Source organism: Loxodonta africana, chromosome 11, assembly GCF_030014295.1.
Source record: "Loxodonta africana isolate mLoxAfr1 chromosome 11, mLoxAfr1.hap2, whole genome shotgun sequence".
Taxonomy (NCBI): Eukaryota; Metazoa; Chordata; class Mammalia; order Proboscidea; family Elephantidae; genus Loxodonta; species Loxodonta africana.
The window spans coordinates 76,961,287-76,988,263 of NC_087352.1; the positions used below are offsets into that span (position 1 = coordinate 76,961,287).

Genomic DNA, 26,977 nt, shown 5'->3' on the forward strand with positions numbered 1-26,977 from the left:
TTCTTTTCCTTGTAAACTATGCCAAGAAGTCTCTAAAACAGCCTCTTAGCATTGGTAGCATTTCACCTCTTTGGGTAAGATGTGCAAGCTCTCTCCAGCTAAATCCAACAGCTCCTCCGATGTTCCTTCCTGAGCAGGGAGTCAATGTCAGCCCCTTATGAATAAGGTTGCCAGATCTGGCAAATAAAGATGTAGGATGCCCAGTTTTAAACTTGACCTTAAGATAAACAGCAAAAATTTTTTTACTACGGAACATATATGTACTGAAAAACTATTTCTTTGTTATCTGAAATTCAAACTTAACTGGGCCTTCTTGTATTTCAGGATTCCCTGGGTGGTGCAAACAGTTTACACATCTGGCTGCTAGCTGAAAGGCTAGAGGTTCAAGTCCACCCAAAGCCACCTCAAAAGAAAAGCCTGGTGACTGATCTACCTCCAAAATATCAGGCACTGAAAATTCACCCTATGGAGCACAGTTCTACTCTGACACACATGGGGTTGCTATGAGACGAAGTTAACAGCAATTTTTTTTGTTTGTTTTCCTTGTATTTTATATGGCAACCTTACTAGAAAGGGTGAAATAATACTCTTATAAAGAGGCTCACTGGGTCTGCCTGTAAGATCTAGCTAAAGCAACAAAATCCAATAACATCTGCCTTCTGGGCACTCTCTCCTCCTCCAACAACCTAGTTTATAAAATATGACGGAGCAATGAAAAGATACGCAAAAAGGTTCAATCTAAAATAGCCTTTTTATTTAAAAATTTTATGATGATACGCCAGGAGTAGGAATTGACTCTATGGCAAATAGCAACACCACCAGGATGACACACATACAGATATAATCTTCCAAAAACGAATGTAAACACTAATACAAATCACCCTTTAAAAAACAAAGAAAACCATTTAGAAAATGTGATCACATTATATACAAAAGTCAAGTTAGATTTTCCATGCCTGCCCAATGAGGAAATTTAAGACCAAATTTTGCTTGTTCTGAGTATTTACATTTTCATACAGTACTGATATTCCTGTTGTGTACTTGGCAAAATATAACTTCTAAATCTATAATTAAAAACAGCAACTACTAAGAAAAAGAGTTAAAAAAAAATTAGATCAGGGAAGAAGCCGTCACCTCCATCTTGGTCACAGACTTGGGGTATCTAAAAACATATGTTTTTTACCTATACATTGATAGTGGGAGCACATTGTATAAATCCTTTGCATAACACAATTCAAGTCAACAGTATTTTTAAAGTGTGCTACAAAAGTAAATTTTCAAGCTTCATTTCCCTGGCAAAGTATCTTGAAGGTCACGAAAATACAGTCTTAAAATATTATGAAAATTATCTTGTTTTGGCAAATATTTATATAAATTATTACTGCTATTCATGTAAATTTTGAAACTTTAAAGGCATTATTTTTCCCACCAGGAACAATAAAAATACAATCTATTGAGGAACCAGAAAATCCAAAAAACTTTAAAAAAAAAAGAAAGGCAAGGACGTTGTGCAAAACCAGGTCAATTATTTGAGGCTTTAATAATAAGATATTTAGTACTCGGTACAATATTTAACAATAAGATATTTAGTAAGGAGCCCTGGTGGAGCAATGGTTAAGTGCTCTGCTGCTAACCTAAAGGTTGGCAGTTAGAACTCACCCGCTGGCTCCACAGGAGAAAGACTTGGCAATCTGCTTCCGTTAAGATTACTGCCAAGAGAACCCTATGTGGCAGTTCTATTCTGACATATGGGGCCACTGAGTCAGAGCTGACTGGGCAACCAACCACAGCAACAGTACTCAGGTAGCGAGTTGTGACCAGCCAGTCAAGGACTTTGAGACATCAGAATAAAATCATAATTTCAAACTCATAATGGCAATTGTAGATAAATTGTTAAGACTCAGTTTAATTCTACAAATATTTACTTGGCACCTGTGTAAGGCACTGAGGATATACAACAATGAGTCAAAGAGACATGGTTCCTTTCAGCGATGATTATGGACTAGTGAGTAATTTAGCTGCACTAAATTCTAGCTGTTTAGAAGATAATGTATCTTGAGTGTTTTTTAAATAGTATATTGTTACTATAAAAAGAAAATTGTTATGTATTTATGAATTTTGCCCTATCTCCATACTTTTACACAAATAACCTGTGCTTTCTGAGTCTGTTTGCCAGTCACTCTCTCCCTCTGTGAGATATTTTTATAAGTGCTGCTATGCCAATTTTTTTTCTTTTTTTACATGTTCTTGTAAAAAAAAAATTACAAAAATACCTCATGGGGGGAAGGGAGCAGCTAGCAAACAATCACAGAATGCGCATGTTATTTGTGTAAAAATATGTTATGCAACAGAATTTGAAGTGTTCAATATTTTTATATATGTTGAAAGGCAAGGAAAAGGTACGATGCTATTTTTAAGGCCACACAACACACACGCACGCATGCACAGAAACACGCAATGTGTGTTCTTACCATGTCAGCACTCCAAAATCCAATCAACCTCACATAGATTAAGAGGGGTCTGCTTTAAAGGAAACCAACCAACAAAATAGATAGCCCAGGCTGATGTAGGTATCTTTGAATAAATGAGTTGTTGATAATTTACTAGGTGTAGTACAGTACACAGTACAGAACAACAATGTTAAATGTTGACATGGTGTCCAAAGAGGCCCAATCAGTTTCGTGGGTTGTTCTACAGGATAGATGATGGACTGGATACTCTGCTAATTTGGTTAAAAATTCTTAGAAACCAGATTAGCCATCTGTTAACTTTCCTGGTGAATAGTATTTGGCCATAACTCATTAGAAGATACTTATGCAGCATCACCACTATGGCCTCTGTAAATCATGGGGCATGTCTAAAATACACTCCTGGAAACAGAGAGTGTGGTCCTTTACCTAGTATTGGATGAGAAAAATTCTGAGCCCAATATTTATGTGTCTCGTGTATCTGTCAAGGTCATGAAAAGTCGGGTACATTGAAAACATGAAACCAGGAGTGGCTTATTAAACTGTGGGCCAGGTTGTGGTTGACCGCTGTTTAGGAGTAAGAATGTTGTACAGTGCTCTGCTTGGTGACTCTGGTGGAAGATGTGGTTACGGTTGAGTTAGAATGAGCAGGCGCCTCTAAACCAAAATTTGGCACCGGGCCAGTGACACTAGCTCCAGAAACCATGGTTTTTCTAGCCATTGAAGAAGTTTCAGCAGGAACTTGGTTACTGGATTACAGAGTGGAAGCAGGTGTAAGCACTCTTTCGGTCACTGTCACATTCTGCCCCACTGCTATATCAGGCATGGCCAGAGGTGGCTGCACACTCGAGCTGGGGGCCAGGACCCTCTCTCGTTCCCTCACCATGACATAATGTGCATTTGGTAGATGCTGAGGGACTTCGAGAGGATTCAATACACCCTCATTAGGCTGTATTACTCGTTCAGTGACCAAGACATCACTTTCATTGCCAAAATGCTGATCTACCAAAGTAGATGCTGGCGCATACACCCTCTCTGTCACGATAAGGCCCTGTGGCTGTCTAGAACCTAGGATCGCAGTGCTTGGTTGGATGGTGGAGCCTGTGGCATAGGACGTTTCTGTCACTACAATATTACTAGGAACCAATGGATCAGGAAGAGGTGTGGGTACCGTTTGACCCTGCCTAGAAGATATGGACCTTTCAGCGACTAGTTCCTGAGTTACTTTCTCAGCTTTTGCTTCATGCAAAGGTTCTGACACTTGAAAGCTACTGCCAGAGGAGTAGGTATTTTCTGCATTAACCATGGTTTGCTCATGGTGTGAACGTGAAGCCGTGCTCTTACTTGTTTCTGTCACAGGTTTTTGCCTCTCCTCAATTTCCATACCCATATCTATTTTTTGACCTGTGCAAACTTCAGCTAGTGTCTTGAATTTAAATCCCAAATCATCTAAGAAGCGGTCATCTGGCTCTCCTTCAATAAAACTGCAACAGCCAATGGAACCATGGAGAGACTCAGTTTCTTCCTGAGAATAAACCAGAAGGCAATCTTTGGCTGTGTGACTGTCACTGTCTTCAGTGAAAGAGGCAGCTTTCTAAAATGCACAAAGAAACAGAGACACATAATTAGGGACACAAGTTCATTTAAAAAACAAAATACCTTATTTCTGCCCTAAACGCACATGCTGAATCTAATCGTGAAGAAACACCAGAAAAACACAAATTGAGGGACAGCCTACAACATGACTGGCCTGAATTCTTAAAAAAATATATATATATTATCAAGAAAGACAGAGGGGACTGTTGGAGATTAAAGAAGACTAAAGCATCATGACAACTAAATGGAATGCAGGATCCTTGACAAGAAAAAAAAAAAAAAGCTGTAAAAAGACATTACTGGGATAATTGGCTAAATTCAAATATGGACTGTGTCAATGTTAAACTTCTCAATTCATTTACAGTAGTGATGTGAGAGAATGTGTGTGAGAGAGCGAGAATAGGAAAGCAAGTAACAAATGTAGCAGCATGTTAGTAATTGGTTATTCTGGGTAAAGGATACAAAGGAGTTCAAAACTGCTATTATTTTTTGCAAATTTTAGGCTAAGTTTGAAATGCTTTCCGAGCCATATACACATAACCAAGATGGCCTCGAGCTGGGTTAATTGTGGAGAAGAAAAACATTTCAACATAAAACAAACAGGACACCAGAATCAAGCTTGGCAGTGAGGCAGAAAAGGGACTAGAAGTGGCTTTTCTTGACACTGACCATGTTCCTGTCAAACTAATCCTTGGGATGGGCAGAAAGAAGGAGAGTGGATGGAGGAAGAAAGAGGGTACAAAATAATTTGCAGGACAGAGGAGAGAAATAAATCAGCGTCCTCAATGGAAACCCACCTCTTCACCCCTCAAGTCTCCTTCAGATGCCTAAATACCCCCACCCTGGGACATGGGGGTCCTGTTCTCAAGAAAGGTACTCCAGTCCTGCTTCTAATTTCCAATTCCAGGCATCAGTGTCCTCACTGTGTCTGATCATCTTTCTTGCAACTTTTCTCGTAATTTTCTGTGAATCGTCTTAATAGTGAAGCCAAATGCTCTCATTCAGGAGAGAAAACTTAAGTGTACGTACTAGATTATGGTTCTGAGGTCATATATTCTCTGCCTTTCTCTACTGGGCCCATCCTGATCAAGGCTCTTCCTGCAGAAGGATTATACTTCCTGAGCTATTGACATCAGGGTGATCATGTGACTTGCCTTGGCCAATAAACTGGGAGTATAAAAGGGCAGCGGCTTTAAGAGCCACTGCCTGCTTCTACCATTGCACTTTTCCTTAGGGCTCAAGATGGCAGCTTCCAAGATACAATCTGTTTTTGGAATGAAGACAACAAGGAGCAGGGTGGAGATGAATTGACTGGCAAAAACATGAACACAAGGAAGAAATAAACGTTTATGAGAACTAAGGTTTTGGGGTTATTTGTTGTCACCACTTAATTTAGCTAACACTGATTCAATGGGTCAAATCTCTTTTACCTCACTGAAAAAAAAACAAAAACAAAAGAAAAAAAACCAAGTTGCCATCAAGTCGATTCTCAATCATGACTTACCTCATTACCTTCTCTTAAAAAGAAGTGCCATTTAGATCCAAGGCAATGATTACCCTAATAATACCACATTCACACATAAATGTTTTCTCCTCACACATGAAAAATAATCCTTACTTCAGTGAAGTAATTCCTTAAGAACTCTTCGGTCACTGCAGTGGCAGCAGCTTGAGCTCCAGCTGTGTCTCTGGTAACCTCTGTAGCTCTTGTAGTCCTTATGGTCTCGGTGCCTAGGATGGCTCCTGGCAGCCTTGTGACCTGGGTAGCCCCACCAGAAAGAAGGCTTCTGTGTTCTTCCCATCTTGCATCCACCTCAGACATCTCATGTAGCCCTCTGGAAATGGAAGCAGAGCTACTCCCTTTCACGGTGATGTCCTTGGTTAATGTAGCCCCTGTTCCACTTCCCACTCCTGGACACGCCCCGTGATCTGCTACCACAAGCGATGGCACTATCTGTGAGAGCAGATACATTTGAGAAGTGAGTCAGAAGGACGGAGGGGTACGATTGGTAAGAGGATATGAGCTAAGTGGGCATAAGAAGGGAAGAGGCTATTTCTATAGGGTCAAATCAAGAAATACATTTTAAGTTGACTAACTTCTATTTCATTCATCTGAAGATTTCCATTCTGCCATCTTGTTCCGTAGCTAATTATAACTCAAGAAAACAAACATTCAAATAATGGTCTCAGCTCATTTACTCTATTGGGACCAATGACATGTCAATTCTTCTCCAGAGTTTGATTTCTTTTTTATAGTTACAGTACTTTTTTTTTTTTTTAGCTGACACATAGTTGCCCAAAATAAAGACTATTATTTCCAAGTCTCCATTGGTACTAGGTATACGCACATGTCTAAGTTGTGGTCAATGTGATATAAGTAGATTCGGTATCTGCGAAGTATTCTTAAAGTGCTGTTCTCCTTCACTCTTCTCCTATCTGCTGGCTGGAATGTGGGGATAGTGGCTGGAGCATGAGGAGGGTATGAAGGAACAACAGGAAAGGAGGAGCCTGGGGCCATGTTGTGGAGGAATCATCATGATGGTCCTGGACTGCCCAAGTTTATGTTTAAGCCACTGTTACTTTGAGTTCTCTGACACTTGATGACAAATCCACATCCTACTGAAAATGGGGCTCATGGCAAATGGCAATGAGAGACCCAGGGTGCAGATGCCAATAGAGAGACAACGGGAGATGGCAAGTAGGTAGGAAGAAGAGGATTTTGCAACATTTTACAATGCCATGGTGGTTGCGGGGCTTACTGCTGCCGATCCTACATATGGAGGGAATGGAAAAAGAGCTGTACGAGACTGTCCATTTATTACTGGGACAAAAATCCTTATCCTAAATTCTTCCACACTCTAGTGAATGTGTCACTCCCTGATCCTTGCTCTACATTCTCTGTAACACACGACGTGTCACAGTAGAGTAAAAACATCTTAACTCTACCCTAGCAACAGCAAAAAAATATGTCAGTTGAACCCTTTGTTTAACAAAGGCATGTGAATAAAATCCATAACGATCACTTCACTGTCTCATGACCTAAAATGTTAGGAATATTTCCCATGGTCCCCTTAAAATCCCGACAGAAGACATGTCACACTGATATCTGAGAAGCTGACCTTGTCTTCAGGTGGTGCCCCTTCATTATTCCAAGGGTGCAGCATCTCTATAGTACCAGGTATGGGGGCAAAGCCTTTGGTTCCCTCTCCACAATGGCACACCAGCAGTAAGAGTGGTACAACTGGGTAGAAAACAAAACTGAGTTCAGAGAAAGTAAGTCCCAACGTATTTCTAAATTTATACTGCATAATTTTGGAGTTTGCATATCACTTCCAGGAGTTTACTCTTATTTACGGCCGTATTTTTCCTTTCTTCATCATGGTCCGACCTCCCTAGGCTTATTTTGGATGAGATATACAAAAGTTTGGAGGCAGGATGAGAGAGTCTTACAGGTTCAAAGGGTCTAGTTCATCAAAAAGAAGCTGTTCATCATTACTGAGTGGAACACCAAGATTGGATTAGACGGCATCCAAGACATCAAAACTAACCTAAAGGCTTTATACATTTTTTTTTTTGTTTTATGAAAGCTTTTAGTTTTTAATATGAGAAGAATCACTGTCAAAGGACATAGGTATGGAAAGATTAAAAGCTCCTAAGGATAGAGAAGTTTCAGAATATCCAAACATTCTAGAACCCTGGAACTTTTCCATACTTCACCCTAGAGTGGAATTAAGCGCAAGGCAGGCCTCTCTTAGGTCCCAATTAATCTCTGAATTACCTAACGACTATTTTCTGAAATGAGTCTATATTAAAAAAACCTTTGAGCATATATAACATCTTATTTCGAATTCAACATTTCAGAGCTCCCTCCTTCAATTTCACAACACCCCAGGAGGAAGGAAAAGCCAATGCTTCCCTTGATTGGTGCAGTAAACAATTAGCCACACCTTGCACAACTTGAAGAATGTAGTCAATGCAACTGAATTGTACATGTGGAAATTGTTGAATTGTTGTATGTTTTGCTATGTATATTTTTCACTCCCCCTCAAAAAAATAAATTTAGCCACACATAAAGCAGTCCACCCTAAATTAGCTCTTATTGCCACTCCCGTTTAGCAGCTTCCAATGATGAATTGCTCCCCTCTAGATTCCTTTTAATGTAAAACAGTTGACAGCATATTAACTACAGCTGCTGTAATAAAAAGGTGGAAATCATCCAGGGTAATGCATTTCAACAAATATTTACCAAGTGTCTGCTATGTGCCAAGTCTACATTAGGCCCTGGGGAATCTGAGATGCAAAGGCAGTTCAAAGAATCTGTGAGTAGGAGATCTACCAGAGGCTCCAGTACCTACTAACTTGATAAACTAAGACACGTCATTTACCATTATGTGTCTGTTTCCTTATCCATAAAATAGAGATAACGGTATCAAAATACATTGTAAACTGTCAGGTGCTACGCATTCTACTGGCTTTACAAGGCTCCATCTCTGTCACTGAAATAGCCTAGGCTGCCTCAGCAGCTGTCCTCTGCCCATGTTCAGTTGTCAAGTGGAGTGATACTCCACACAACCCAGGTTACAGTTCCTTGTTCTTTCAAGAAGGGAAATATGAGGTCTTAGGAGGGCATACAGGGAAGGCAGGGTGGCTAGGAATATCTTGTCCATGTTGGGAAGCATAGACGCGCTCAGAGGGTCTGGCTACTGTTGGCGTTGGTGAAGAGGCATGCCAAGCAGAGGGTATAGGGAGGCTGAGCTACGCCAAGTTGAGTGTGCGCAAAGCAAAGACTGGCCTAGAAGAAGATGAGTTTGTAAAAGAATCTTGTCTCCAGAATCCAAATCCATCCAACAAGTCTTTGCTCAGAGCCTACTACGTGCAAGACACTGTTCTAGGCACTGGGAATGCAGCAGTGAAGAACAGACACAACCCTTGTCCTCATATTGTTTATCAAAATAGGGACACCGACAAGATTTACGCCAAAAGGTAACTGAAGAGCATGTATAACTTTAGTTATTTAAATCGGGAAAAGATACAATTTCATAAAACAAAATTCTGAAGAGTCCTAAGATAAGGTTTTGGTGAATTTATCAATTATTGTTTCCCTGCTCTCAAAACTGTTCGAGTGTTTGGTTAGAGTGCGAAGAAATCAATGACTAGTATAGTAGCAAATCGTCAGTGGTGAACTTAAACTACTAAAAGAAACAGAAAATGACTTTATTTTTTTAAAATACTTACGTAGCAAGAGCAGAAGGGCCAAAATCATTATTGCAACTGCTGCGGGTCCCAGGCCAATGTAGGAGTCATGCAGGCCTCCCACACAGCCACTGCCATCCAGACACTTACAGACAGTGAGCTGAAGGGTCTGCTTTTCAGGGCAACTGAAGCCTTTTGTATCTTTAATCAAGAATTTGATTTCACTTTGCCCAAGCTTTTGTTCCCTTTGTTGCAGCAGCACACTGGTACCTATAAGGTGGAAGACAACAGGAAATAAAAATGAGTGAATACCAAGCAAAGAGCCTTAGCGGCACAGAGGCTAAGAGCTCAGCTCCTAACCAAAAGGTTGGCAGTTCAAATCTACCAGCCACTCCTTGGAAACCCTATGGGGTAGTTCTATTCTGCCCTATAGGGTTGCTATGAGTTGGAATTGACTTGATGGCAACAGGTTTTTTGGTTTTTACCAAGGAAGGGGTGAAATTAAATTTCAGAAACATTGTTTAATTGCTAGTCATATTCAGCTCCACTTCGAAGTTTTATTCTTCCTTAATGTGTCTATTGGAATCACACTGTGTGTTTGTTAAGTTAGTCTATAAACCCCAAATATGCAGTTTAATAGCAAAGAATCACATTTGGCCATCTCAGCTGCATAAGGATTAATTTTAACAAACCTGTGCTGTCTACCAAATGCCAGGAGCTGTTCTATGCACGAGGAATACAGTAAAAAGAAGTCAAGAACTCACCGAGTTCTAACATTTCTATCTTTAGATAAAAGAATCAACTAATTTATCCAAAGAGGCAGCATAGAGTAAAGGTAGAGAGTAGTCTCCAGAGCCGGATGGCTTGGGTTCAAATCCTGACTCCAGCCCTTACTAGCTTTGACTTTGGGAAAGTTAGTTAACCTCTTGGTTTCCTAATATGTAAAATACTGACAGCAGTAGTATCAAACTTTTAGGGTGTGGGCTGCTATGAGTAGGAGAAGACACAATGGAAACCTTTTTTAGTTTTGTTTGTTTAATATTAGCAAAGTGTCCAGCATATTCTAAACATCACATTTGTTAGATAAAATAAATACAATTATTGAACTTGTAATACCAGTAAGTTAAAAAACTGTTACAGTTCAATGCACACTTAGCCAAAAGAAAGGTAAACTCCATTCAAGACTGCAGCCTAGGTAGGAGTCCCTGACTTCTGTGAGTACAGAATTAGATACTGGGAGCACAGATACCAACTATCCTTCATGTTTTGAGGCCGGTGATTTAATTCCCAGGAAAGAGTGTGGTAAGAAGCTTCCTCTGGATGTCTGCTACCCCAGAGCTCCTGCCAGCTGAAAATCCGATCTTAAGTAATCTCAATCGGTCACGATGGTTACTGTCATCCTTGGTGGGGAGGAAACTTAAGTTAACTGAGGGCATAACTGTTTTTTCTGAGTGAGTACATAAACCCTAAGAAGACTCAGAGGTAAGTATAAGGACTATTTAAACATAGTTTTAATATTTCTGTGTTGGAAGGAGCCTATTTGTATTTTTTTTTCTATACTTGTAATATTTTTAAGAAAATCAGCCCTATTTGTGAGACAGCTTTGTAACTTCAATTTAAAAATGTGTAATTGTGTAACTGATTTAGACTTGAGGTTTTAGGTGGAAATATCAATAGTTTGTGCAGTATTGGAACATTAAAGAGAATTTCAGTTTCCACAAATTTATATGTTTAATTTATTGGCATTTAGAGTACAAGGATCGTAAGATGGCCTTACTTATTCATTCAGATAGTTAAAATACATAAAAAGGAAGGAAAATTTATAAACACAGTTTGAAATGTTAAAGGCGTTTAATTTGTAAACTGGACCAAATATTATTCAAAGCCTCTTAAAATGCTGTAAAAATTTGCTAGACTTAAAATAATACACCTGTAATGTAAGCAAGACTCAGGCTTTAAATCTGAAACTTTACTGAAATAAACACTAATTGTTTAGAACAAAAGTAATTTTCTGAATAAACTTTTCTGCGCATGAAAACCACTCTGAAGGAAACCCAAAAGCTCACATCAGCAGGAGGCGGCTTGGCATGGGGGACCAGACAGCATTTTAAAATTCTGTCTCCACCACTTACTAGCTTTATGACTTTGAACAAGCTACTTTAGTGAAGCCATGGTTTCCTCAACTGTCATCAGGGAGTAATGTTTTGGGTAAACATTAAATGAGATAATGTACATGAAGGGGTAGGACAGTGAGTTCTCAATAAATGAAATTACTAGTACCATACTTCAGGATTTCCAGAAGGTATCCACCAAGAAAGGCAAGTTACTCCTCAATTTAAGAGCCAAAACAACTACTTCAAGGGCTGTTTGGGGGATACTCATCTACCGTCAAGACATTAGATTATTTCTCTTCTCTTCCTCTTCTGTTACTACAAATGGGGTATTTATTACAGGCAGATAAAAGGTACCTCACCTGTAGGGTCAATACTTAATGTTATAAACTTTTAAAAACCATACGGAGTCCAGGTGGTATAGTGGTTTTACTGGAAATACAATTTATGACAAGAAATACAACCTATGCTATATTTTAGATATCTATCATGATTAACATTTAGATTTTAACGTAGTCCAATGATTCTGCTTACCTTTTCGTTGTACTATTTTCCATTTTTCTGCCATTCCAGGTGGTTCATCAATGACAGAGAAACTGAAAGGCTCACTATTTTGGTGTCCGTCCAGGTCTTCAGCAGTAACGTTCACATAGGGTGTCTCATCACAGACACTCTGCACTGGGTTCACCAGTCTAGGACAATTATCATTGATGTCTTCAACCATGACACGAATGGTGCCAGTGATGGTTTTTCTAGGATAGTCTGGAAAAAAAAAAAGTACGCTCTGGCCATATTGCTGACAACAGACATAGTTTGAATTTGATAAGGAGAACCCCAAAAAACCAAACCCACTGCCATCAAGTTGATTCCAACTCATAGTGACCCTAGAGCACAGAGTACAGTTTCCAAGGAGCACCTGGTGGATTTGAACTAATCTTTTGGTTAGCAGCCACAGCTCTTAACCATGCCACCAGGGTTTCCACTGGTACGGAGAAGGTACTAGCAAATTAGCATGCTTCCTATACTAGGTATGTTTTCCTAGTCAGACCAAGTAATGCCTTCTAATCGACTAGATAAAGAGAAATGTGAAAGTTTACCCATTGGAGAGATTTGGTTTCAGACAAGAGCCAAAGAAAGATCTCAGATGCCGGAAAAGAAAATCTAAATAGCTATAACCAAGAAAAAACATCTATTTGACAACTTACCTTCTGTTATAGCCAAAATCTTCGCAGTGTATGTGCCATTTTGGACATATCTGGATTCAAAATCAGGAATTTTTACAAGTTTGATTTCAGATGTGACAGAATCTATAGAGATCCAATCATCTATATCTTCATATTTTATATATCTGTTACAAAACAAGGAGAAAATTAATTCCGAATTCTGGATATACTGGGAATCGCAAACATATTTAGGATCTACAGCTCTTTGAGGCTTAATTTCTGCCTCTTTTCATTCTTGTTGTAGGCATTAATTTTGAACGTTTTAATTTCTTGAAGACATCCTAAAAGCCCCTCCTCTTTATGGCACTTCACGCGCACTGGGGCATTGTCCTTAGTTCTGTAACATGCCAGTCATTTAGGCAAGGGCGGCCTTTAACCTCCTAACCCAGGAGTTTGTAAGCTACTCTGCAGTCTGTCCGATAGCTTTTCATCTAGTGTCCCATCAATTTAGAGACCTTTGGAGAATAGCTGAATTACAAGACAAGAACTGGTGAGGGGAAGTTGTCTTACGTTCTATTGTTTATTGGGGATGTTGGCAATATTTTAAAAACCACTGATTGGCTTCAAAGGGAGCATTTTAAAATTCTGGAATATTGTTGATTATTAGAAGCAGCTGGTTTCTTTCATGTAGGATTGGCTAAAAGTGAAAATAATGCTGCTAAAGTGACTTTTGGCTTTCTTCCTTCAAAGCGAGGAGAATCAGGGTGGGAAGAGACAGCTATGGAAGGGCAAGAATGTTCAGACTATGGTTTTAGAAGTGGGTGCAATTAAACACCATCGAGTCTAAAATACAACCAAATACAAACGAAACATATGGAGAACTTGGCTCAATCAACCAAATCGACAAATTATCTTCTATGACCTGTGTGTTTAGGCACACAGGAATGAGTGGCTAATTTATAACAATATTTATTTACAGTGCTATTTAAGAGAAAATAACAATGATACATTCAAACTGATTTTTTTTTTAACTTTTAATATTTCTACCAGTAAATGATAGGTCCTCATTTTAAATAAAAAAGTTGAGAGATCACTATAATTCAGACAAACACTATAAAAGGTTCATAGGTTCCTAAAATAAAAGCATGGTTTAAATGAAGAGTCTCGAAATTTAAGTGCAAATTAAAACTGGTTTCCCTGTATTAAGGCATCTGATGCAACTATTTGTCCTAGCCAGATGTGTATACAGTGGTATTTGGGGTAGATTTTATTAGCCACTTTCTTGACTTCCTATTCTCTTTCAGTAAGTAAGACAGATGTTAGCCAGTTTCTTTCTGAACTTGTCCTTTGTTGCTTTTTAGCTTTCTTTCACCAGAATTGTTTCTGAGGTTAGCAAGCCAGCCTCATCCTAAAACACAGGTGGTCGAGTGAAGGGGAGCCTGGTAAAAATTCTTCTTGCCTCTCGGTTACAGGTACAACTACAGGACAGATGAGCCTACAGGCCTTTGGGGAATTATCATGCTGGGGTATGGAGGAATGAAATGTTCAAATTTCATTATGATTTTTGAAAACAGGTGTTTAATTAAAAAATATTCATAGCCATCTCTTACTTTACATGGGCTAATTGTCCAGTGTCTTCATCAAAAGCTTGAAATTTTCCAATTATCCTGCCTTTGCTTGATTGATCCATGCCCTCGCTGACTTGAACAGAGATGGTGCTGCTTTTAAAATAAATGCCTTCCTGCACGTTTTTCACTGTGACTTTGACGGGTACGGGTGTAGGCTTGTATTTATTCATAACCGATTTGTGAAAAGCTGCTTTATTAGTGACAATAACACTGAAGTCAAGAGTCTTCATTTCTTCATAATCTACTTCCTAGAAAGGCAAACACAAAGGGAACTCTTTCAAAAAAGAAACAACTAGAACACCAAAGAACACACACACACAGACACACACACATTTGGCTTTACTGTTAAATATAAAATTGACACGTGAGAAATACAGCAGCACTCATTATTCCAACACTTGCAGTGATACCAGGCTATTAAAACAAAAGCTTTTGCCATTTGGAATAATCATAAAGGTTAAGGATGTTTAGCAAGCATTCCAATTTCTTTTTTAAAAGGTCAAAATCTTTTAAAAATATCTTTCTTTTAACAATGTGAAGCTTTTTTTTCCTAATTAAAAAAATTGATTTATGAATATTCAGTATAAGCTCATGTGTTCCATGAGTTCTAATGAAAAAGCCTGTAGCACTATTGGTAGCACTGTCTGCCCTATCCCCTAACGTAGACTCACAGTGCATATTAAAAAAAAAAAAAAAAACCAAACCCATTGCTGTTGAGTTGATTCTGACTCATAGCGGCCCTATGGGAGAGAACAGAACTGACCTATAGAGTTTCCAAGGAGCGCCCCGTAGATTTGAACTGCCGACCTTTTGGTAGCACTTAGCCACTACACTGCATATTAGCATATTAAAAACTGAGGGCTTCTGGAGTAATGAAAACTTTAACTTTGCCAAACCCAGGGATTTTCAAATCTCTTTACACCAAGAATCCTACCACCCCTTTTAGCACAGTATCTATCTATTTAACATCTGCTTTGCTGTTAATGGTATAAAAGATTAACATTTCTCCAAATAGTGTTCTTTGTGAATTGTAGTTATTTACAATACACATTTGATGTAACTGCTCTATCATCGTAAACACATTTTATGTTACAATTTTTCCATTTTCTTTTTACAAACATTTCTATAGTATTCTACTGTTTAGATATACTTAATTAACTTAGCCATTCTAGTATTAGGATTTGGAGTTACTTGTAATTATTAAATATAATTAATTCTGCTCTACGTCCATAAAAATTATTTTTTCTTTGTTGAGCCATTATTTATTTGTTTTTATTGTGCTTTAAGTGAAGGTTTACAAATCAAGTCAGTCTCTCATACAAGAATTTATATATACCTTCCTATATTTATATACTCCTAATTGCTCTTCCCCTAATGAGACAGCCCGTTCCTTCCCTCTACTCTCTCTTTTTGTGTCCATTCCACCAGCTTCTGACCCCCTCTGCCCTCTCAACTCCCCTCTGGATAGGAGATGTCAACATAGTCTCAAGTGTCTACTTGATCCAAGCTCATTCTTCACCAACATCTTTTTCTATCCCATTGTCCAGTCCAATCCCTGTCTGAAGAGTTGGCTTTGGGAATGGTTCCTGTCTTGGGTGTTGAGCCATTATTAAAAGAATTACTGACCCAAAGTATATTTAGCTACTTTTGCTTTTTATTTGTAGTATGCCAGGTTTTAAAATGCTCCCACTATTTGTGCTTCTTTCCTCTGTATAACATTAAGTACATTAACTAGGCTTATATGGTGTTGGTGAAGAATACTGAATGTAATACATGGACTGCCAGAAGGATGAATAAATCTGTCTTGGAAGAAGTACAGCCAGAATGCTCCTCAGAAGTGAGGACGGTGACACTGCCTCTCACATACCTTGGACATGTTATCAGGAAGGATCTGTCCCTGGAGAAGGACATCATGTTTGGTAAAGTAGAGGGTCAGCAAAAATGAGGAAGCCCCTCAACGAGATGACTGACACAGTGGCTGCAACAATGGGCTCAAGCATAACCACGATTGTGAGGATGGTGCAGGACTGGGCAGTGTTCTGTTCTGTTGTGCATAGGGTCACTATGAGTCGGAACTGACTTGACGACATATAACAACAACAATGAATTACAGCAAAACTGTTCCTTTTTTTGGTGGGAGGTGGGAGATGATTTATTGTGTATTTCATTTTCTTCTTTGTGAAGTTCTGGATAGATAACAATTTCTCCTGCACACCCCCCCCCTTTTACGTGGATGCTATAGTGATGGAATGAGGTCAACTGAAAACAACTGGGGAAAATACACTGTGATTGTAAAGTCTGTGAAAGTTACTTTCTTTTTAAATTGTTCTTGAACTTCACATGGTTTGTTTCAATGACATTATGTATGCTGTATGAGAAATATCTTCCAGCCAGATGTCATTAGGTTTCAAGGACCATGAAAGGCCAAACCAAACCAAACTCGTTGCCATTGAGTCAATTCCAACTCATAGCGACCCTATAGGATATAGCAGAACTGCCCCATAGGGTTTCCAAGGAGCTATTGGTGGATTCGAACTGCTGGCCTTTTGGTTAGCAGCTGAGCTCTTAACCACCACATCACCAGGGCTCCCTGAAAGGCCAAGACAATGTAAATAAAATGAGCTAGGTACTCGGGATCATAAAAAATGGTGTCATTGTGTTATAAATAGCCATAATGTTCCAAAGAGAATCAAAAGATTTTCAGCATCATTAGCAATATGAGTCCATATACCTCAATTTTCTACAACCGTCAACATATTTTGTCACTTCTATTATTAATTGCATTAAATGTTTTAAACTTATTTGTTAATTTGTTAGTAAGGTGTGGATTTTTCATGTGATTTACTATATGATCCACATTGTATAATATCTGTTCTTCTGCTTTTTTTTGACAGCTTTCCTGAAGTATAATTTACATACAATAAAACTCACCCATTTTAAGTGTACAGCATTAGGACTTTTAGTAAATGTATACAGTTTTGCAACCATGAACCCAGTCCAGTGTTAGAATACTTCTATCACCCCAAAAAGTTCCCTCAGGCCTGCTAGCAGTCAATTCCCTCTTGAATCTCAGCCTCGGGGAACCACCATCTGCTCTCTAGCTTAGTTGTTTTGCCTTAGCTAGAAATGTCATATAAACGGAATCATACAACATGCTGGACTATGTGTCTGGCTCTTTCACTTAGGCTAATGTTTTTGGGGTTTGTCTATGTTGTAGCATGTATTTCATTCCTTTTTATCACTCAGTAGTATTCCATTGTTTATTTATTGACCAGCTGACTGACATCTGGATTGTTACCAGGTTTTAGCTATCATAAATAATGCTGCCATGAACATTTACATAAAAATCTTTGTGTAAACATATTTTAATTTCTCTTTGGTGGGTATCTAGGAGTAAAACTGTTGGGTCACAGAATAACTATCCTGTGTAACTTTTTCAAAAACTGCCAAACTAGCTATACCATTTTACATTCCCACCAGCAATGTATAAGGGTTCCCACCAACAATGTGTAAGGGTTCCAATTTCTCTACATCCTTGCCAGTACTTGGTGTTGTCAGTCTTTTTGATTATAGCCATTCTAGGAGGCGTAGTATTCCACTGCGGCTTTAATTTGCATTTTCCCTAATGACTTATGAGCCTCCTTTCATATGAGTGTTTGGCATTTGCATATTTTCTTTGGTGGCATGTGTGTTAAAATTGTTTGCCCATTTTTAAAAATTGCGTTATCTAACTTGTAGAAGGCAAGGTCATGGAAGCTCTATAGATACATTCAAACTCCCTGAGGGACGGAATTGCTGGGCTGAGGGCTGTGGGGACCATGGTCTCGGGGAACATCTAGCTCAACTGGCATAACATGGTTTATAAAGAAAATGTTACACATTCTACTTTGGTGAGTAGCGTCTGGGATCATAAAAGCCTGTGAGGGCCATCTAAGATACTCCACTGGTCTCACCCCTTCAGGAGCAAGGGAGAATGAAAAAAAACTAAAGATACAAGGGAAAGATTACCCCAAAGGACTAATGGACCGTATCTACCATGGCCTCCACCAGACTGAGTCCAGTACAACCAGACGGTGCCCGGCTACCACCACTGACTACTCTGACAGGGATCAGAATAGAGGGTCCTGGACAGAGCTGGAGAAAAACGTAACTCACACAAAAAAAGACCAGACTTACTGGCCTGACAGAGAATGGAGAAACCCCAAAAGTATGGCGTTGGGACAGCCTTTTAGCTCAGCCATGAAGTCACTCTTGAAGTTCACCCTTCAGCGAAAGATTAGATAGGCCCATAAAACAAAACGAGACTAAAGGGGCACACCAGCCCAGGGGCAATGACTAGAAGGCAGGAGGGGACAGGACAGCTGGTAATAGGGAACCCAAGGTCGAGAAAGGAGAGTGCTAATGTGTTGAGGTATTGTTAACCAGTGTCATAAGACAGTATGTGTTTATGAGAAACTAGTTTGTTCTGTAAACCTTCATCTAAAGTATAAAAAAAAATTGGGTTGTCTAGATTCCTTTTAGAAATCCCTGAGTAGCACAAATGATTAAGTTTCGACTACTAGCTGAAAGCTTGGCAGTTTGAACCCACTCAGAGGTGCCTTCGAAGACAAGCCTGGCAATATGCTTCCAAAAGGTAACAGCCTTGAAAACCCTATGGAGCAGTTCTACTCTGCACACACGGGGTCACCACGAGTCAGAACCAACTCGACAGCAAGGATCAATAACAAATTCCTTTTAATTGAATCTGACTTATTGCCCTTATATTTGTAAAACTTCATTATGTAATTGAGATAGTAAATTTGCGATTTCCTCAATCTGTAGATTTCATTGTAATTCTAGCGATATTATATTTTGTCCATGCCACTCCTGGTAGAAATGACTATATCCTTTTTTGTGCTACCACGGTACACCGAGAATGCTTCCATTCTAGCATCTCTATCACACATCACTACATGGCTGCTCCTTATGTGTGTTACTAACTTTCGTATCTCAAGTATCTATCATAGTTGGACCTATAACTGATGACTAAAAATTATGCTTATTTCTATACAAGCAGATAGATCTATTTTGTCTCAGGTATTATTATCTGTTATGGATTGAATTATGTCCCCCCAAATTATGTGTTGTAAATTCTAACCCCTATGCCTGTGGTTATAATTCTGTTTGGGAATGAGTTGTCTTTGTTATGTTAATGAAGCAGGATTAGTGTAGGGTGTATCTTGAGTCAATCTCTTTATATTAAAATATTAAACGAGAGAGAGAGAGGTGGGGTACAATAGATGCCAAGACACATGGAGGTCTCCAAGGAACCACGAAGCAGATGCTGAAGAGACAAGGGCTTTCCTCCAGAGCTGACAGAGAAAGAAAGCCTTCCCTAGAGCCGTCACTCTGAATTCTGACTTCTAGCCTCCTAAACTGTGAAAAAATAAATTTGTTACAGCCACCTACATGTGGTATTTGTTATAGCAGCACTAGATAACTAAGACAGAATTTGGTACCAGAAGAGAGGCGTGCTGCTCTAGCAGATATCTAAAATGTGAAAGTGGTTTTGGAATTGGGTAATGGGTGGAGGCTGGAAGAGTTTTAAGGTGCCTAACAGTAAAAGCCTAGATGTCTTTGAAGAGACTTTCGGTAGAATTATGGGCTTAAATTTTTTTTTTTTTTTAAGGCTCAGAAGAAAGCGAAGAGAGCTATAGAGAAAGTCTCTATCATCTTAGAGAACACATATGGTTCCAGCAGCAGAATGTTACTAGAAATGTGGACGTTAAATGTGCTTCTGGTGAGGCTTTAAACGGAAATGATGCATATGTGACTGGACAGTGTGGAAAGGGCAATGCTTTTTATGCAGTGGCAAAGAACTTGTCTGAATTACGTTCAAATGTTTGGTGGAAGGTAGAACTTGTGAGCGATGAACTTGGATATCTGGCTGAGGGGATTTCTAAGCAAGATCTTAAAGGGGCCACATGGTTCTTCCTTACCACTTATAGTCAAATGCAAGAGGAAAGAGATGGACTTAAAAATAACCTGTGCAAAATGAAAACAGAACTCGAAGATTTGGAAAATTCTTTTGTACAAACTAAGGACATGTGTCCTAGAACGTTCACCAAGGGAGTGGCTATATAATCTTTTGTTAAAGAAATTAAACCTGTGACTGATGGAGCTAACCACAGCAGAAAACCCAAAGCTTAGAGTGAAGGGGACAGCGAAAGAAAGAAAGGAAAGAAAGCTGTCTGCGTCTTGGAATTCTACAGGCAAGAAACAGGCCAAAGGAGCTACATCTGCTGTCCTCCAAGTAAAGGACCGTTCCTGGAGCAGCTCAGAGATCAGCAGAACTGTTGGAAGGAGCACAGGGAGCAGGGCCTTCTTGATTTCAAAGGGTAGGACATGGTCTCCTGGTTCTCAAAGGATAGAGCCACAGCCTCCTAGGTTTCAAAGAGTCAGATCTTCACCAACCTGGTTCCGGTGTGTGGGGCTGCTGTTACGGTGTGCCAAGGGCATGGGGCTGCCATCCAAAGGTAAGAGGGTAGGGCTCCCATGCTCAAGGGGCAGAAGAAAGAGGCCTGCCAGAGCCAAGGGGGTGGGGTTGCCATTCAGATGGTCTAGGAGAATGAGGCTGCCTAAAGCTGAGGGGGAGCTATGGTTGCATAGTGGTTAAGTGCTATGGCTGCTAACCAAAGGTCGGCAGTTCGAATCCACCAGCCGCTCCTTGGAACCTCTATGGGACAGTTCTACTCTGTCCTATATGAGTCAGAATTGACTCAACGGCAATGAGTTTTTTGTTTTAGAGCTGAGGCTGAACAACTGCCATCCCAGAGGGCCTGGAGGATGAAGCCGAAGCCCAGGGCCTAGGGGACTTAATCTAGAATCCAGAGGGCATGGCCAACACCCAGAGTCTGGAGGGTGGGGCTGTTGTCCAGATGGTCTCAGAGAAGAGAGGGTTATTTTCAAGTCTTGAGAGCTAGTGTGATTTGTTCTGCTGGGTTTGGACTTGCTTGGTGCCTGTTATCCCTTCTTTCCCTCCAATTTGTCCCATCTGTAATGGAAATATCTATCTTGTGCTTGTTCTACCATTGTGAAACAATGACATTGTTCCACAGATATTCCAATATTATCTTTGGAAACAGGTAACTTGTAATCCAGATTTCACAGGTTCATGGACGACGAGGAATTTTGCCCCAGGATGGAATATGCCTAGAGTCTCACCCATATTTGATTTAGATGATTCAGAAGATGAGATTTTGGACTTGGAGTTGATTTAAGACTTTTGGAACAATGTGACGGGGTGAATGTGTTTTGCATGTGGCAAGGACATGAATTTTGGGGACCAAAGGGTAGAATGTTATGGATTGAATTATGTCCCCCGCAAAATACGTGTTGTAAATCCTAACCTCCATGCCTGTGGTTATAATTCCATTTAGGAATGGGTTGTCTTTGTTATGTTAATGAGGTAGGATTACTGTAAGGTGTATCTTGAATCACTCTCTTTTGAGATAGAAAAGAAATTAAACAAGTGAGCAGGGAGAGAGATGGGGTAAGGTAGATGCTGAGACACATGGAGATCTCCAAGGAACCCGGAAGCAGATGCTGAGGAGACAGGGACTTACTCCGGAGCCAACAGAGAAAGAAGGCCTTCCCTAGAGCTGGTGCTCTGAATTCTGACTTCTAGCCTCATAAACTGTGAGAAAATAAATGTTTCTTAAAGCCATCCACTAGTGCTATTTCTGTTATAGCAGCACTAGATAAGTGAGACATTACTCATTTCTTCAATAACCATAAAATGAATTCTCCCTTTGAACGTGAGAAAATGTTATTCTAATTTTCTTCTGCTATTGAAAGGTAGTTTAAATGCATATAGTAATGGTGCCCACAGTTATTATCATGAGACTTCAAGTTAATTCCTTTCTATTCTTTTATATACTTATACCATCGTTACTTGTAATATAATAAAATAGTATTTTGAAAGTTAAAGCTTTGCACTTTATTTTAAAATCTGGTAAGGCAATTCTACCATAAACCATTTTAAAATACACTGATATTATTCTGTTAGATAAAAATCTTTCCTGTACCTTTCATTTTTAAAAAGTATGTGGGGGTTATAAGTTTCAAATGTATAAGGCTAATATACTTAATTAAAAAAAAAAAAAAACCAAACTTGTTGCTGTCGAGTTGATTCCGACTCATAGCAGCCCTATAGGACAGAGTAGAACTGCCCCATAGGGTTTTGGAGGAGCACCTGGTGGATCTGAACTGCTGACCTTTTGGTTAGCAGTCACAGTTCTTAACCACTATACCACCAGGGTTTCCATATGCTTAATAAGGCTATTCAATTTTCATTTCACTTGATTCAATTAAGCACAAGAGGTTAGAGCACGACATTTCAAAATGTGATGCTTGGGCTACTTATATTATAATCACACGTGGTTTTTGGAAAAGGCAAGTTTCTGAGCCCCACCCAATCAGACTTATTGATATGGGGGCCAGGAATTTTTGGCATACAGCAATGGTAGGTGACTCTTAGGCACATCTAAGTATGAGGACAACTGAGTTAGAGCTTCACCAAGTTATCACAGCTTTTGTTTTTAGATGTTATTAGTGAGATTTGCCTTTACGGCTATGCAGAGCAAACAAGATGTAGTACGGCGGAGGGGTATGCAGTAGGGACAAGAGGTCATGAGATGCATGTGCAATGTCCAGAAATGGGCTGTGAGCAAGACTGGAAGTGTGGTAAGTAATAGTGATGCTGGTATTATGCTGTCTGGATTAGAGTCCCCTGATTAGGGGCTGGCTTTCAGGGCCATTTTAAGGATGACCTGCTTTAAGAAGGAAGCAATGAGGGGCAGCAGACAATGACTTCTGTTGGTGTGGTTATCATTATTACAATGGAAGGGATCATCTCAATGAATCTTATTGAACAAGCTGGTGCTGCGGGAAGAGTATGAGTTTTAGAATAAGGCAAACCCAAATATGGATTGCAGTGTGACCATTTGCTAATCATAAAACTTGGGCAAGTAAAGATGGCCCCTATCTCAGACAACTGTGGTGCCAGTTAAGGTATATAAAGCACTTGCAAGTGTTTGGGCTCAAATAATATTAGTTTCTTCCCTGGCACCGTCTTCTCCCACACCAATTTTGAAGTCTAAGTACTTACCTTAATAAGAGTCACAATTCCTTCATTAGTTACGGCATCAGTTTCTATGTGAAAATAACCCCCTTCATTTCCGGATGCAAATGTAAAATTTGCTAACCAATTATCAGAGCCTATTTCATCTGCATCGAACACTTTTATGCGCATAACTTCTACATTGGCTTGATTTTCTTGAACAGACCCTTCGTACTGCAAAACATGAACATAATGGTTTTTATTTTAATTTGCTGTCTTTATATATATGTAAGTGCAATACAAACTTTAGTGATGTATTTTTTATTATGACTAAAACACAAAAATAAATAAGAACGTTTATTATAAAAATAGTAGTTACCACTTCATTTTCCACTCTAGGTATATTGTCATTGACATCCAAAATCTGAATCTGAACTTGAGCTTGTTTTGCTGGTCTACTTGTTATTTGTCCGTTGCCATCTCTTGCTTCTACTGTCAAAGAATAGCTGCTGTGTTCCTGCAAAGCAACGAGAAATAGCCAACTGGGGTGAAAATGAATTGTTTCCAAATCGGTCTCTCTCATTTTAGTTCACTTTATCATCAAGGGACTGGGCCTCAGTATAATTTATTCACAGCCCAGTTTCATGACCTGCTGTTACTCATCTGAAGATGCTATTTGTAGTCAGAGCTCTTATGAAAGGGCAAAAAAGGCCTAGAGGAGTGACTGATAAGTCAAATTCTTAAATATGTCATTGGTGGTATTATCAGGAGATGCTTCTAAAATAGTCTGGACAAAGGGGCGCTATTTAAAAGGCAGTTTATTTGACACTGGATGTGATGGCAGGATGGTATTGATTGGTTCTTTCTACCCCACTTCTCATTCTCTGCTAAAAATTATGCCAGAAAAACCTAGTCTCCAAGAAAACTTTGCCAATGAGGGGAAAACTTGATGAAATTTGCCTAGATATCCTGAGAGAGATGATTCTTAGAAAACGTGTTCTAGAGAACGAAGTCTCCAAAGTTACTCAAAAGTAAGGAGTCCACATGGTCCCTTACTCCAGCTCCATTTAATGTGCTGGAATTTAAGAAGGAGCTGAGCATCCAGTGCCAAGTACACGGGAGCCTATGTGAGGCAGAACTACTCAGTGAAAAGCAGGGTAGTAGAGCTCTGGAGCCAGGCTGCCTGGGCTCCAGTTCTAGCTTTGTCACTTACTAGCTGCGTGGCCCTCTGACCCTCAGTTTCCTTCCTTATAAAATGGGGTTATACTTGGATCTGTACCATGTGGATTAAATGAGTTAATCCACGTAAGGAGCTTAGGACAACACCTACCCTGTTGCCGTCGAGTTGATTTTGACTCATGGCGACCCTACAGGACAGAGTAGAACTATCCTGTAGAGTTTCTGAGGGTCGGCTGGTGGATTCAAACTGCTGACCTCTGGTTAGTAGCTAAGAACCACACCTGTCACATGGTGAATGCTCAATAGGTGATAGCCTTTATTATGAGCTAAACTTTCTATCCTTCAGAGACAGCAGCTGTTAAAATCATACTACTGTTTTAAAATAATACTTTTACAGTATTTTATGTGAAAAGGTGTAGAGTAAAACGTTAGGAATAATAATAGAGTTGAATATTACAAAGATCTCAGTAGGAACGCTGGGCACACACCTTCCCCGCTCTGGACAAAGTTGAATTATTTTTCCAAATCCTAAATACACTGCACTTGAATGACACTTTGTAGGTGATGACTATACAGTGTTTTTTGAATCAATTTTTACTCATATACAGTGTTAAAACTTTCACGCACGTAACACCTTGTCTATTTCCTTTTTTAAATAAAAAAATTCCCCTATGAGTTTGGAATAAAAAAGTGAAATGTTTGAGACAACACCTACAACCCTCCTATAAAATCTACTTAACTTTTCTCCCAATTTGGGATTAGCAAAAATTCTCTTTTACAAATATTTTATTATTTTAACTAGGACTCCTGTTTTGAGCACTCCCCCTCTTTTATGTATGTATTTGTCTTGAAGTTTCGTTACAGAACCCCAGACTGAGTGCTATTGTCTTAGGATTCTCTAGCAAACAGAATCTTGACTGGAGAGGTCCTAGAACAGCACTATCCCTGTGTAATTCAAAATTTTCTAGCAGCATTTTTGCATGTAATCAACATAAAAATGAAGGAAATATTTTTCATCTTTTTTTTCATAGTACGTCTCACACCTGGTGTGTTTTATACTTAGAGTACATCAAGTGGGACTAGTCACATTGCAAGTGCTCAAGGCACACACATGTGGCTAACACAACCCTTGAAGGAGACAATCTTAAAACTTTTCCTAAGCATGAAGAATACAGAATAAAGTTAAAAAAAAAAAAAAAAAAAACAGAAAAGAAACTAAATGATTAGAGAGGAGACACTAGAAAGAATAGTAGAGTCTAAAAGACAGGCAACAGACAATATCACTTACCTCTCGGTCCAAGGTAATACTTGTATAAATCTCTCCTGTATCTTTATTTAGGTAGAACACTGGGAGAGAAGCAGGCTCCTGAGATACGATTCTATAGGAAATTTTAGAATTCAGAGTATTGGGCTCATCTGCATCTGTTGCATTGATTTTCATCACGAGTGTACCTGGCATTAGAAAAAAAATGTTTAAGATGAAACTCAACTTCAAGCATATTTACATGTGTTATTATTTTATTTATAATTTTAGCTTATCCCAGAAGGGATTTTAGGTGCTTATTAAAATCACATACAGTTTAAAAATATACATAGAAAAAAATTTACTAGATGAGGAAATCAGCATGAATGGAGTATAGGAAAAGGAAAAAATTTGAGCACAAGGCTGAGGTAAGTACATAAATTCCTAGGGTGAGGTCCTTAAAGCTTGCTACAGGAGGAGTGCAAATTTGTTCATAATATTTCTAGTAGCCAATACAAACAAAGAAGCATGAACAGGCACAAGATTCTGATGTTTATTAAGATATAAACAAATCAGGAGAAGCGCGTTATTATTCTTTACATTAAGGTCAAAGAGAAATCTCTCCTGTGAGTTTTCATATGTAGTACTGCATTGAACAACATTGTCAATGAACCTCACAGTAAAAATAACATAATTCAAGGGTCAGCAAACTATAGCCAGTGGCCCAAATATCTCCAGCTACCTGTCTTATAAATAAAATTTTACTGGAACAGGCCTTGCACAGTTCATTTATGTATTGCCTATGTCTGCTTTTGTGAATGGTTGCTACAGAGATTTTACCTGTTACAACAGTCCACCGAGGGTAAAAAAGAGGCCATGTAAAGTCTTTTGAACTTATCACATAAAAGCAGCTCTAAACCTAGATTTATTATTATTATTATTTGTCTTGTAGATAATACTTAGCTTCCACTAAGATACAGGATTTCATGTTCAGTTACACAATGGGTATAAAATGACCTTGGGTGTTCCTTCATAAAAATAATAGCATCTTACCTCTTGCACACAACTCTTCAACAGACCCAACAAAGACATCCTGTGTGAACACTGGCTCATTGTCATTGATATCAAGGACTTTAATTCGTAGTTCTAATGGTTTTTCCACGTTGTTTCCATTTACATCCAAAGCATAACCCACTAGCTGAAATCATGACATAATCAAAGAGAATTAGATTTAAGCCAAGGTAATTGAACTATCGTAATATCCAAAGATAATAAAATAAATCATAACGATTATGT

General features: G+C 39.1%; 1 protein-coding gene across 1 annotated transcript in view; it reads right to left on the reverse strand.

Moving 5' to 3' along the window:
* Window positions 1-722: 722 nt before the first annotated feature.
* The window catches only part of DSG2 (desmoglein 2), a 57,309-nt gene continuing 31,054 nt past the window's right edge, over window positions 723-26,977 (reverse strand). Inside the window, exons 5-15 of the mRNA XM_064294627.1 lie at window positions 26,735-26,879; window positions 25,727-25,890; window positions 23,639-23,776; window positions 23,308-23,493; window positions 14,142-14,407; window positions 12,574-12,716; window positions 11,903-12,130; window positions 9,300-9,527; window positions 7,184-7,305; window positions 5,683-6,018; window positions 723-4,062 (exon numbers count right to left, since the gene is read on the reverse strand). Of these exons, the coding sequence (XP_064150697.1) occupies window positions 3,223-4,062; window positions 5,683-6,018; window positions 7,184-7,305; window positions 9,300-9,527; window positions 11,903-12,130; window positions 12,574-12,716; window positions 14,142-14,407; window positions 23,308-23,493; window positions 23,639-23,776; window positions 25,727-25,890; window positions 26,735-26,879 (2,796 nt within the window). The 3' untranslated portion in view covers window positions 723-3,222. The remainder of the gene's footprint in view (window positions 4,063-5,682; window positions 6,019-7,183; window positions 7,306-9,299; window positions 9,528-11,902; window positions 12,131-12,573; window positions 12,717-14,141; window positions 14,408-23,307; window positions 23,494-23,638; window positions 23,777-25,726; window positions 25,891-26,734; window positions 26,880-26,977) is intronic.